The sequence below is a fragment of the Peromyscus maniculatus genome, chromosome 2 (genome assembly GCF_049852395.1).
Source record: "Peromyscus maniculatus bairdii isolate BWxNUB_F1_BW_parent chromosome 2, HU_Pman_BW_mat_3.1, whole genome shotgun sequence".
In the NCBI taxonomy this organism is placed as follows: domain Eukaryota; kingdom Metazoa; phylum Chordata; class Mammalia; order Rodentia; family Cricetidae; genus Peromyscus; species Peromyscus maniculatus.
Window position 1 is genome coordinate 30,235,035 of NC_134853.1, and position 12,524 is coordinate 30,247,558.

Below are 12,524 nucleotides of genomic sequence, written 5' to 3' on the forward strand. Positions count from 1 at the left end.
TATCCTGGCTCACTGTTCCTGTTCTTGATGTTTGTATGCTGCACTTTGGTATCCATTGGTAACTATCTCTTCTGGGTTATTTGGGAGGAGTGGTGTCTTATTGATTAGCTTCTTTTTTAAAATACTTATTTTTATGTGTATGGATGTTGCCTGTGCGCATGCCTGCACATCACATGTATTCCTGGTACCCACAGAAATACAAGGGCCAGAAGAGGGCATCAGATCCCCTGGAACTGGAGTTACAGACCACTGTGAGCCACTGTGTGGGTGTTAGGAATTGAACCTGTGTCCTCTGCAAGAGCAGCCTTTCCTCAGCCCCCTGATGAGCTTATTCTTGAAGGCTCAGTCCTCAGTACCACCTGCAAGGAGAAAGCAAACTGCGTCTGGAGCAGCTGCTGCCTCTTGTCTGACGGGAGCCGCACAGCTAGAGCCGCTGCCTTCTGTCTGCTCTCTTCGGGTGTCCTCTGCTTCCTTGTAGACTTCCCTGGCTTTCTCTTTCACCAGCTCACACTTGAGACAGCTTGCAGCTTCCCGTCTTATGTGGAAGTCATCCAATAAGCTGTTTTAAGGAAAGGAGCTTTCCTTTTGGTTTTTGTTTGGGTAGTGCTGGGTATTAAACCCAGGGCCTGATAGGCAAGTGCTATGCCACTGAGCCATATAATTGGCCCCTAATATAAGCCACTGTGTGTACATGAGGGTATGTGGTACTTAGAGCCTTGTATAATAGGTTATATAATTACAGTAATAGCTCATTGTGGTTTATTACTACTATTTTTTTTTTCATGAGAGGCAGGAAGGGAGATTAGTTTTCAGCATGGTTGTACTAGAAAGACAAGAGACACCAAGCAGCAGGCATCTCACACCCATCCTCCCAGGGATGTGATGGGAGCTGTGAGTGTAGGTAAGGGTAAGCGGGAAGAGGTACACATAGTTAAGCAGTCCTGATCAGAATCAGCTCTGTTTTGCCATTTCTTCAGTTTTGTTCTGTGAAACGGCTCCCTTAACAAGTCCTCATTGGTGGATTGCTGGAGGGGACCATGTGGTTCCCTTGCAAGATGTTTGCTTCTGCTTAGGGGAGTTTGGGAAGTGGGGTAGTTCCCTGGAGGGAGTAATGCAGTCTGCTTCTGGGGGCTGTCTTATCCGGGCTCCTCTGGCTGTAGGGCTCTGCTGTGTTTAAGGATGTCTGGAGACTTGAAGGCACTACTCCAGGATGGTAAGAGCCTGAAATCTGCAGGACCCACAGAAAGGTCTGCAGACTGATTGCTCAAAAGGCTGCTTTTGCTGATTTGGAAACTGCTGCATTTTCTTTGTAGTCTTTATTTGAGTATGGTTTTGGAGATTTGGGGCCAAGGTTTGCTGATCTATTGCTTTGGGTCTGAGGCAAGGAAGAATTTAACAGTTGTGAGTGTGTGTGACTGCATCGTGGCCAGGAAGCAGAGAGCATAGTTTTAACTTGCATGTTCTTAATGACCAATGATGTTCATGCTCTTGGTTGGTAAAGTCTCCTTGTATCTTTTTCTAAACTCTTGAAATTTTTGTGTCAAGTATCTGTTCATGACTTCTATTTTATAGTACTTAGGGTTGGATCCAGGGCATGCTCTAAAAGCACTGTAAGTCTGAGCTACATGCCCACCTTTTTTGTGTGTGTGTGTGTGTGTGTGTGTGTGTGTGTGTGTGTGTGTGTGTGTGTAAGGTTTTTCCTGTTTTCTGTGACATTGGTTACTTTCTGATTATGGAGTTGTAACAGTTTTTTTTTTTTTTTTTTTTTTTTTTTTATATACACCTATGCGTGGCATAGCAATGTAGCAGCACCTGGTTGCATGGCGTAGCAACACTGTAACCAGTACTGGAGAGGACATATGGTGGTAGTTGTACACCCTGAAATGACTAACCAGGAAGTTCCCAGAATGTGTTCCTATCCTTAAATGATAAAGGGTGACACTTGCAGATTATGTTTTCTCCGTTTCTCGAGCTTGTTCTCAAGCTCACAGAGATCCACCTGCCCGAGCCTCCTGAGTGCTAGAATTAAACGCATGAGTCACCATGCCCAGCCACGTACTTTCTTAATAATGAAAACTGAAAGTTTAAATTTTTTTTTATTTTTATGTGCATTTGGTGTTTGGCCTGCATGTATGTCTTTGTAAGGGTGTCAGATCCCCTGGAACTAGAGTTACAGACAGTTGTGAGCTGCCGTGAGGGTGCTGGGAATTGAACCTGGATCCTCTCTGCAAGAGCAGCCAGTGCACTTAACTGCTGAACCATCTCTCCAGCCCTGAAAGTTTTAAATTTTGATCCAGTCCAGTGAGTTGGGTTTTATTTTTTCTTTCTTTCTCTCATGTTTTTGTATCGTATATTAAGAAATCTTTACCCAGCCCAGGATTGTTAGAATTGACATTTGTTCTGCTGTGCTTTGGACGTGTGTCCCTAGGTTCATACATCGGAACGACTGCACATGGGGTACTGTTGAGGGATGGGGTCTTTATGGCTGGGATTACTGCCCCTAGAAAAATAGTGGATGGGCACTGGGATGGAGCTAAGTGGGAAAGGGATTGCCTAGCATGCACATGGCCCTGGCTTCAATCCCCAGCACAGATTGTCGGAAAAAATGTGTTGGTTGAATCAAGGTATATTGTTCCTCTGCAGTAGTGAGGAAAGAGCTAGAAGGTTCCATCTGTGGGGAATCTGTCCTCACTGGACACTAGATCCCCTCTACCTTCCTTGGTCTTGGATTTTCTAGCTTTTCGAACTGTGAGCGATACTTTTTTTTTTTTTTTTTTTTTTTTGGTTTATAATTTGCAAAGTCTGTGGTATTCTGTTATAGGAACACAAACCCACTAAGACATAATATCATTATTTTTTTCTTGGTATTTTTGAAAAAATAAGTAAAAACAAAATAGAGGGATTTTAAGTGTCCAGTTCACTGAACTTTAAATATTTGTCATTTACGTTGTATTGGTTGATTGGTTACGTGCATGTGTGTAAGTGAGAGGTGGCCTTTCAGGAGCAGGTCTCCCTTTACGGTGGGTCTCGGGTTGTTGGTTGGAAGCACCTTTGCTCACTGAGCCTCTCACTCATTGCTCCTGAATTTTGACTATTTTATACTCTTATAGATTAGATAACTAAAAGCAGATTACAGTTTCACAAACATGGAACTAATTATTCTGATTTCTGTCACTTTTTCATTTCCCTGTTTTTAATACTTTTGAGACAGGGTCTTGATACATTTTTTGGCTAGCATGGAACTTGATATGTAGACCAGGCTATCTCCAAGCTTGCAGCCATCCTCCAGCCTCTGCCTCCCAAATAGTGGGACTGATGCTGTGAATCCATGGCTCATCAGTTAAGAGCACTCGCTGTTGGGCTGGTGAGATGCCTCAGAGGTAAGAGCACTGGCTGCTGTTAAAGAGGTCGAGTTCATTTCCCAGTAACCACATGTTGGCTCACAACATAATGAGATCTGGTGTCCTCTTCTGGCCTGCAGGCATACATGCAGGCAGAACACTGTATACATAATAAATAAATAAATCTTGTAAAAAAAAAAAAAAAGAAAGAAAGAAAGAAAGAAAAAGAAAAGAGCACTAGCTACTCTTCAGAGGACCTAGGTTGATCCCCAGCACCTGAATAGTAACTCACAACTGTCTGTAGCTCCAGTCCGGAATCTGATGCCCTCCTCTGCCATTCGAGGGCACCGGGCATGCATGTGGTGCACAGATGTACATGAAGGCAAAGTACCCATATGCATAAAATAATAATACATTAAGAAGATAAGGTAAAGAAAGAAATGTAATGCTACACGAGTGTATGCTCACTTTTGGTGTTCCTCTGGTTTATTTTAGGGTAGATACAACAAGAATTGAATACTCCATTCCTTTAAGAGAAAACTGGGCTCTACCATACTTTGCATGCCAAGTTGCTGCACTTACAGGCTATTTAAAAAGAAACTTAAATACTTATGCAGAGGTAAGACACAGATCTGTTTTATACATCACAGCTAATTCTGATGCTCGGCTAGTTCTGATGCTTTGCAAATGTGGTACATGTTTTGTTTGTTTTGAGACAAAAATCTCCTGTAGTCCAGTCTGGCTTCAAACTCATTATGTAGCTGAGGCTAGGCCTTGAGCACTTAATCCACCTGCCTCCATGTAGGATTATAGTTGTTGACAACCATGCTGGGCTGTGGTACATAATTTTAAAGTAAGTCATATTAGGAGTTTACTTACATTCAGTGAAGCATGTTACAATGTAACATGTTGTTAGGTAGTTGTTATATCGTGTTTTTTTTCTGTAATCTGCTGGCATCTAATTATTTTTAGGAAAATAGACGTTATATTGCTTTTAGTATGGTTACTTGACAATTACGTGAGGAATATCTCACTTTGGAAGTTAATCTATCGAGTATTGTTTTTGCCATTTCTCTTACTTCAGGAACATTTATGCCCTTTAGTCCTCAGAACCTAAGGAAATACTGCTGAAGACACAGCGGTGACGGAGGATGGCAGTGGTGTAACTCTTGATGGCAGTGGGGCATATTCTTTTGTCCTCTCGTGTCTTCCCTGACTGAGATGTAGTAGCTTAGTCAAAGTTGAAGGAAACATCCATCCCAGATCATCTAGACTCTTAATTTTTTGTTACTGTTATTGTCACAACGCTATTGGCAGTTGAATGATGCCTATAGACTGTGCCACAGAATGACTTTAGGAAGATGCATGTCTGCAAAGACCGGTAATTATCTCGAAGTTGACTGGAACACAGCAGCCCTTTGGCAGTTTGCCTGCCTGTCTTAGATACAAAATTCCTGTGTATGGCTCTGCGGACTTCTCATGGGAGACCTTGCCTTGTTGGAGGAGGGAATTTGGGGAAGGTGGGAGGGGTGGGAGGCGAGGGTGAGCTGTGATTGGTATGTAAAGTGAATAAAAATATTCCTTAATAAAAAAAAAAATTCCTGTCTAGGAAGAGACCAGAGAGACCAAACATCGTCTACTAATAAAGCTGGCTGGCTGGAATACAGGGCAGGAATGAGGGCAGGGTGTGGCTTCATGGTCGATAGCTTGTGCAAGCACCTTCACCACCCAAAAATCAATGGGAGGAATTACTGGATTCTTCCTCTGTTTTAAAGCTCCATTTGTACTTTACGCTAATAAGAAGTGGACACAATAGGAAACAGAAGGGTTATAGTTTTCTTACTGTAGATCCGTTTGCAGTAATAGGGGTTGTGGAATGTTATTTTAATTGGGCAAAGATGTGTTACATTTGTTTATGCTGCATTTGTTTAACGGTGTAAGGATGTGTGTTTAATTATGTAATGGTGTATTGCTGTTTCACTTGCCTGCCTATGTACGGCAGCTGGTCTAATAAAAAGCTGAACAGCCAATAGCTAGGCAGGAGAGGGATAGGTGTGGCTGCCGGCCAGAGAGAATAAATAGGAGGAGTGGAAAAAGGAGGAGGAGAGAATGAGGGAGACACCAGGGCCAGAAGCCAGGCAGACAGAAGAAGCAGTGGAAGTAAGATCTACAGAAGGAAAGTCAGACCGGTAAAAAGCCCTGAGGCAAAAGGTAGATAAAGAGAAACAGGTTAAGTTAAGTTAAAAGAGCTAGAACGAGCTAACCTCTGCCAAGCATTCATAACTAGTAAGAAGTCTCCCTGTCATAATTTGGGAGCTGGTTGGTGGCCCCAAAACAAAAAGCCTGGTACAGATAGGATCATTTTTGACCATGTATAATATGTATATATTTCACTTTACAAAACTTAATAAGTCAGGTATGGTGATGCATGTCTTTAATCCCAGCACTCAGGAAGCAGAGGCAGAAGGATCTCTGTGAGTTTCAGGCCAGCCCGGTTTACATAGTGAGTTCCAGGACAGCCAGAGCTACATAGTAAAGAGACCCTCTCTAAAAAAAACAAAACAAAACAAAACAAAAAAAAAACAAACTTAAAAATAATAAGTGCAGCATAGCATGAAACATTGCAATGAAAAAACATTTTGTAAGAATAACAATATGGTATAAATGGGGTAAAGTTGGGGGCTGGAGAAATGGCTCAGGGCTTAAGAGCACTGACTGCTCTTCCAGAGGTCCTGAGTTCAGTTCCCAGCAACCACATGGTGGCTCACAACCATCTGTAATGAGATCTGGCGCCCTCTTCTGGCCTGCAGGGATACATGCAGGCCGAACACTCTGTAATAAATCAAATAAATAAATAGATAGGGTAAAGTTTACAAAACTATTTTATAAGAGCATAGCTAGGTGTTGTAACCCACACCTTTGACCCCAGTCCTTGGGAGGTGGAAAGTAGGGGTTCAGGATATTCTTAATGACATGATGGGTTCAAAGCCAACCCTGTCAGAAGGATAAAACAAAAATAATCCCCTAAAAGTGAGATGAGATGGACATGAAGGTACACACCTGTAGTGCGGCAGCACACAGACAGCTGGAGCAGCACCAAGTTCAAGACCATCCTAGGCTCGAAGTCCTAAGCCAGCCTGTGTGTGCAGCATGGCTCTGCTCAGAGGCTGCCAGCCTAACAGCCCGAGTTTGGTGCCCAGGACCCAACAGGGAGAAGGAAAGACAGACACCACAGAGTTGTGCTTTGGCCTCTACAGGTGTGCACCTCTCATACACAATAATAAAAAACGGTTACTAAAATTTTTTACTAAAAAAGTTATTAATTTTTTTAGGCAATAGTTTATTTTAGTTCAAAATAAATATCATAAAAGCAGCTTTGGCAGTTCGTTTTTCCACACTAAGAACTCATGTTTAAAATTTAAAGACCTGTGCTGCAGATACAGCTCCATGGTAGAATACTTGAGGGCTGAGGCCTTGTGTGTGATCCCTAGCACCAGAAGGAAGCACTGAACTATGGGAAATAGCTCTTACAGAGCTGAAATATGTTCATGTTTTTCATGAAAATGAAACATTCAAGGTATAAAAGGTCAGCAGTATGTATTAAGTAAAGAGAAGTAGCATCCAGTTCTGCATGGTTGATGAGTACAGCATTGGAGGAGAACAGGCCAAACCTGGTTAGGAGCAGAGCCTTGACCAGGCATCCCTGAACTGATCGTTTTTAGGAAAATAAAATCAGCATGGACGGAAATAAAAATACTATTTTAGGACAAAAGAAGCTTCCATATTAACAAAAGCTTAACATCCACTCCACTAATTTCTTTTAGTTTTGCTTCCTCTCTTGGCATGAAAAAAAAATTGTGCTCAAACTCCACCCCCTTTTGTCCTAGGCCTTTGTAATATAATATGGAAAGACGGGTGCTGATTTCTCTGTGTTTTGATAAGGTACTGTTGGTTTTGACACACACACACACACACACATACACACACACACACACACACACACACACACACACCAGAGACTCTCTCCATAGTCTCTCCTAAACTTACTATGTAGACCAGGCTGGTCTTGAACTTGTAGATATCCACCTGCCTCTACTTCCCAAGTGCTGTACTAAGACATGCACCACCACATCGTGCTGGGTTTGTGACTTTAACAGTAGCTCTGAGTGCTGAGCTCCTTGGGTTTGCTGTAGTCAAGGTACTGATCTCGGCTGACTCTTTCTCCAGCGGTTTTGCTACCTGTTGATGAGTGCCTCGACGTACACGTTCATGATGGTGTGGGAGTACAGCCACTACGTCTTGTTCCTGCAAGCAGTGTCTCTGCTGCTGCTGGACCTGTTCTCCGAGGAACAAAGTGACAAGGTACTATGACATGTTGAAATGAGGAATTTATATGCCAAAACTAATGTTCTTAGAACATTGTCTTTTATGTATCTCCATCCCTTATTCTCAGCTCTTCAGAACTCTGATGAGCATCAAGATTTAAATTATTTGTACAGAGATAACCTAATGTAAAGATTTAGTAACCAAAACCATGCACCTAGGTCAGTGGCAGAGCATGCAAAGGCCCTTAGTTTAGTTGTAACACTAAAACCCTCAAAACCTACCACTCTCCACACAGTCATTAGTCAAGAGTCAAGTTGTCGTCTTAATTGCTCAGTAGGAAGGGTGATGATGGCAGGGGCCGAAAGTGCTATGGAAGGAGCAACCCCTGGAAGCAGGGCAGATGGAGCTGCATGTTAAGGGTTGGGAACATTCCATCTGCATTCTGAGCTTCAGCAGGAAGGAACTGTTGTGTTGGGGTCAAGAACTGACAGTCTTTTGGGGAGGGTTGGAAGAAGGGCAAGCCAGCAAGAGAGCAAACCTCTTTGTCCTCCAGCTTCCACTTCCCCTGAAGCTCTCCTGTTGCCAGAGCCTCATCCGGAACAGAGGACTGTAGACAGGAGGGGAAGTGGACCGGGAGCTGAGTTCCTCTGTACCTGCGCACTTGTTTGGAGTTAGCCACATCAAGAACCCCACATTACCAACGCCACAAGATGGGCACACACTCTCCCAGGCGTACCCGGTGTTCTCCAAGGATGTCATGACTTGTTACAGGGAAATCTCCCTTTTCAGATTTTTTCTTTTAAAGTCATCTTTTTTTGTTTTGTTTTTTTTCCAGGCAGGGTTTCTCTTTGTAGCCTTGGCTGTCCTGAAACTCGCTTTAGACCAGGCTGGCCTCGAACTCACAGAGATCTGTCTACCTCTGCCTCCCAAGTGCTGTGATTAAAGGTGTGCACCACCACTTGACACCTTTTTTTATTTTTTGAGACAAGCTCTTGCCGAGTAGTCCATGCTGGCTTTACTCATGATCCTGTGCCAGCCGTCTGAGGCCGGGTTTGCTGACTGTGTTGTACCGCACCCACACGAAACTGACTTGATCACAGAAAGCCACCCGAAACTAAAGTAAGCAAGGTGCTGGAGCTTTCACTTAGGACTTCAGAGCTCTTCATTTCCATAGAATGCTGAGAAGAGACTGCTAAGTCCATTATACACTATAACAGTAAAAATACAGATGGAACATTTCCTAATGCTGTCCTAAATTATAGCAGAGCATTTGCTTATAATTACTATTTTTAAAATTCACTTTATTTTCATTTATTTTATTTTTGTTTCAACAGGTTTATGAAGTCTATAAAATCTACATATTTTCTCTCTTCTTGGGGTATTTACTACAGTTTGAGAATCCAGCTTTATTGGTGTCTCCTTTATTAAGTTTAGTAGGAGCGTTAATGCTTATTAAGTGCCTTCAGGTAATTAACACTGCTGTTTTTAAAAAGTAGTCTTATTATTTTAAATTGTTAATTTTTATAACTCACACCTTTGTTGGTGTGACTTTGTTTTTCTCTTTGTAGCTGAATGGGAAAAAGGGAACTTTTGTGGCTAAAGTGGTCAAAGTGGTGAAGTTTTACCTGGTGTGCACTCTGCCGCTGACCCTGAACTTGATAATGAAGGTGAGAACCGAGATTCACATCTACATCAGTCTGATAGAGAAATACATTGTGCCAGCGTTAATGAGAATGACGACATTCTAACAAAGGCTTAGAGTGCATGCAGAATTATCTTCTGCGACACAGTGAGTTTGAGGCTAGTGTCCTCTACATCAGATGGTGTCAGAAACCAAACAAACCAAGAAAAATGTCTTCTGGAGCAGGGATTATTTGAATCAGTTCTCCTAGTTTGAAATTTTTATACTCTCAAAATGCCATTTCATTTTTTGTCTAAGCATCCAACAAATGTATTCATAGCGCATATTCTGTGTTATTTAATTCACTGTTCTTTTAATCTGGCTGTATTTTCTATCATTAGTAATTGGAAATAAGTATATTGTTAAACGCATAGACAGAGCTGGACAGTGGTGATGTCTTTAATCCCAGCACTCGGGAGGCAGAGGCAAAAAAAGATAGAAAAAGCATAGGCACTAGGCATAGAGAATATTCTTTGTTTAGATAATGTTTGTTTGTTTTCTGTGAGAATGATGCCTCACAATTTGGCCATGGTGCCTGATTGCCTGATTCTTTCTCTTCTAGATGTTTGTCCCACACAAAGAAAATGAGCATGTGCTGAAATTTCTTGAAGTAAAATTTGGATTAAATGTAACTAAGTAAGTTTAACATTTGCAAGTTCACCTAATCTATAGCACCCAGAAAATAAAAAGAACACTTGACTAGAGGGAGTGTGTACCTGGGACCATGTCACCTAGAAAATAGTTTGGATATTCTATAGAAGATTACTTTTTGGTTTTGGTTTTGTGGTACTGAGGATTGTCTCCAGGGCCTTGCAAATTATAGGCAATGTCTTACCACAGAACTGTAGCCTCAGCCCTATAGAAAAGACATGGTGTTGATCTTTAGAGTGGAGGGGGAGGGAGTAAGTTGGTAGCTCAGTTGGTAGAGCGTTTGACTAGTGTGCATGGGGCCCCACTTCTACACCTACTGCAGGAAAAACACGTGGCTAGTGCTTGGGACCGTGGTTTGAATACCTTATACAGCAGCATAAATGACTACATTTTCAGTCTCCTAAAAAGTAGATAAACTTTAAACAGCATTATAGTATTTTTATTTAATGATTTATTTATTGTTGTATGTGGATTAGAAATGTTGTATACGTGTGAGTAAGCATGTTTTTGCCACAGCACACGTGTAGGGATCAGAGGGTAAGTTTTGGGAGTTAGTTCTTTTCTTCCACCGTGGGTCTCGGGGTCAAATTCAGGTTATGGGGCTTGCATAGGAAGTGTTTTTTTGTTTTTTGTTTTTTTTAGATTTGTTCTTTATTTCTATTTATTTAATCATTTTTGGTTTTTTTTGAGATGGTGTCTCTGTGTAGTCCTAGCTGTCCTGGAACTCACTCTGTAGAGATCTGCCTGCTTCTGCTGCCCAAGTGCTGGGATTAAAGGTGTGCATCACCATTGGCCAGCCGTTTTTTATTTTTATTTACATGTATATGTATGTGTGTGCAGACATGTATGTACAGGCAAATGATGGGACCAAATTCTCTGGAGCTAGGGTTACCTGTGATTGTGAGTCTCAGCTCCAGCTAATGTGGGAGCTGAGGACTGGACTTGGCAGAGCCTCGAGTGCTGTTAGCCACTGAGCCGTCTCTCCAGCTCCCTCATAGTATTTTTAAGTCTTTCCTCTGGTGAAGATTTATGGCACAGTCTAAAGTTAGAATGAGTAAAGGCTTAAAATCATGGCTGGAGAAGTAGCGCAGGGGTAGAGTGCTGGCCTAGCATGTACACAGCCCTAGGTTTGATCTCTAGTCCTGCAGAATAAAAAAAAATAAAATAGCCAGTATACCAGCACCGTGTTTATCTTCAGAAGGCACAGCAGCAGGCTTGGCATACAGTTTAGTGAGCAAGCATTTGCCCTCTAATACTGCCAACGAGGAAAAGAGAAGGGCAGGGAATGTGTGTTTCATAGAACACTCATTGGGTTTGTAGTCATCAGACCTAGAGGTGGCTAGGTTTTATTGTTGTTGTTTTTAATTAAAATATAATGTGTTTATAGTTGTTGTCGAATTACTTTTTGTTTTGTTTTATAAAACAAAATAAAAGAAATGACTATGTACTGATAATATCTGTATAACAGATGATATTGGCTTACACATGTCTCAAGCTCTAAGAAAGGTTGGAACCTTTTTCTCACTTGTGCGGTTATATAGGATTGTAGATAGAATTTCTTATTATGATATAACACAGTTAGCAAATTAAGTGTTTGATGTATATATTTATTCACTAAGGTAAAGGATCCTTGAGGAGATCTATAGGCCTGGTGCATAGTGAAAGCTGGTGTAGCCCTCCATAAGGGAGGTCTTTTTTCTGTTGACTTTACCCCAACCCCGAACTCATCCTACTGCAGTCTTCTAAGGGTGAAGACTGCTCGAGCAAGTATTTATTTATTTGTTTGTTTGTTTATTTATTTATTTATTGAGACAGGGTTTCTTTGTGTACTCTGGCTGTTCTGGTACTCGCTTTTTGTAGACCAGGCTGGCTTCAGACTCACAGAGATCCACCTGCTTCTTCCTCTCTAGTGCTGGAATCAAAGGCATCTGCCACCACACCAGGCTATGAGCCAAAGTTTATTAGTTGATATTATATAGTACCTGTAGTAGACATGCCAAATACTAGTTTTGCTGTATAAGGTAATGCACTGTGTTGTTGAGAGACACAGTCTGTTCTCTCAGAAACATTGCCATCTGCTTAGCTGTGCTTTGTTTTGATCCCTAGGACTGTGGACTGAACCCAGGGCCTTGCACACACTAGGCTAGTACAGTACTGCCAAGCTGTACGCCTACCCCAATTTCATTTTACACACTCAATATCATGGGTGCTACAAATAGCAAATGCTTTATGCATAAATGTGCCAGTTCTATATTGGGATTTGGAATTAACCAGAATTTCAGGAAATCTCACTCTCTAGAGACAGATTTCTTAGAACACCGAAGATGGATGGCTTAATAGTTAAGAAAACTTGCTGCTCTTGCTGAAGACCTGAGTTTCATTCCTAGTACCCATGTCTAACTCCAGTTCCCGTCGGTCCGGTATCCTCCTCTGGCTTCCTCCAGCACCAGCCACAAATGTGGTACGCATACATACATACAGGCAAAACACATATAAAATAATAATAGGCAAGCCTGCAAAGTTTT

At 41.8% G+C, this 12,524-nt stretch overlaps 1 protein-coding gene across 3 annotated transcripts in view; it reads left to right on the plus strand.

Annotated features, from left to right (window-relative positions):
- Dpy19l4 (dpy-19 like 4) overlaps positions 1 to 12,524 on the plus strand; it is a 64,676-nt gene that overhangs the window by 21,558 nt on the left and 30,594 nt on the right. For 2 of the 3 annotated variants that reach the window (XM_006974933.4, XM_076563899.1), the window contains 5 exons: positions 3,837 to 3,960; positions 7,569 to 7,703; positions 9,002 to 9,133; positions 9,236 to 9,334; positions 9,911 to 9,984. In XM_006974933.4, coding sequence (XP_006974995.3) covers positions 3,837 to 3,960; positions 7,569 to 7,703; positions 9,002 to 9,133; positions 9,236 to 9,334; positions 9,911 to 9,984 — 564 coding nt within the window. The remainder of the gene's footprint in view (positions 1 to 3,836; positions 3,961 to 7,568; positions 7,704 to 9,001; positions 9,134 to 9,235; positions 9,335 to 9,910; positions 9,985 to 12,524) is intronic. The other variant, XM_042270845.2, reaches the window with a different exon arrangement.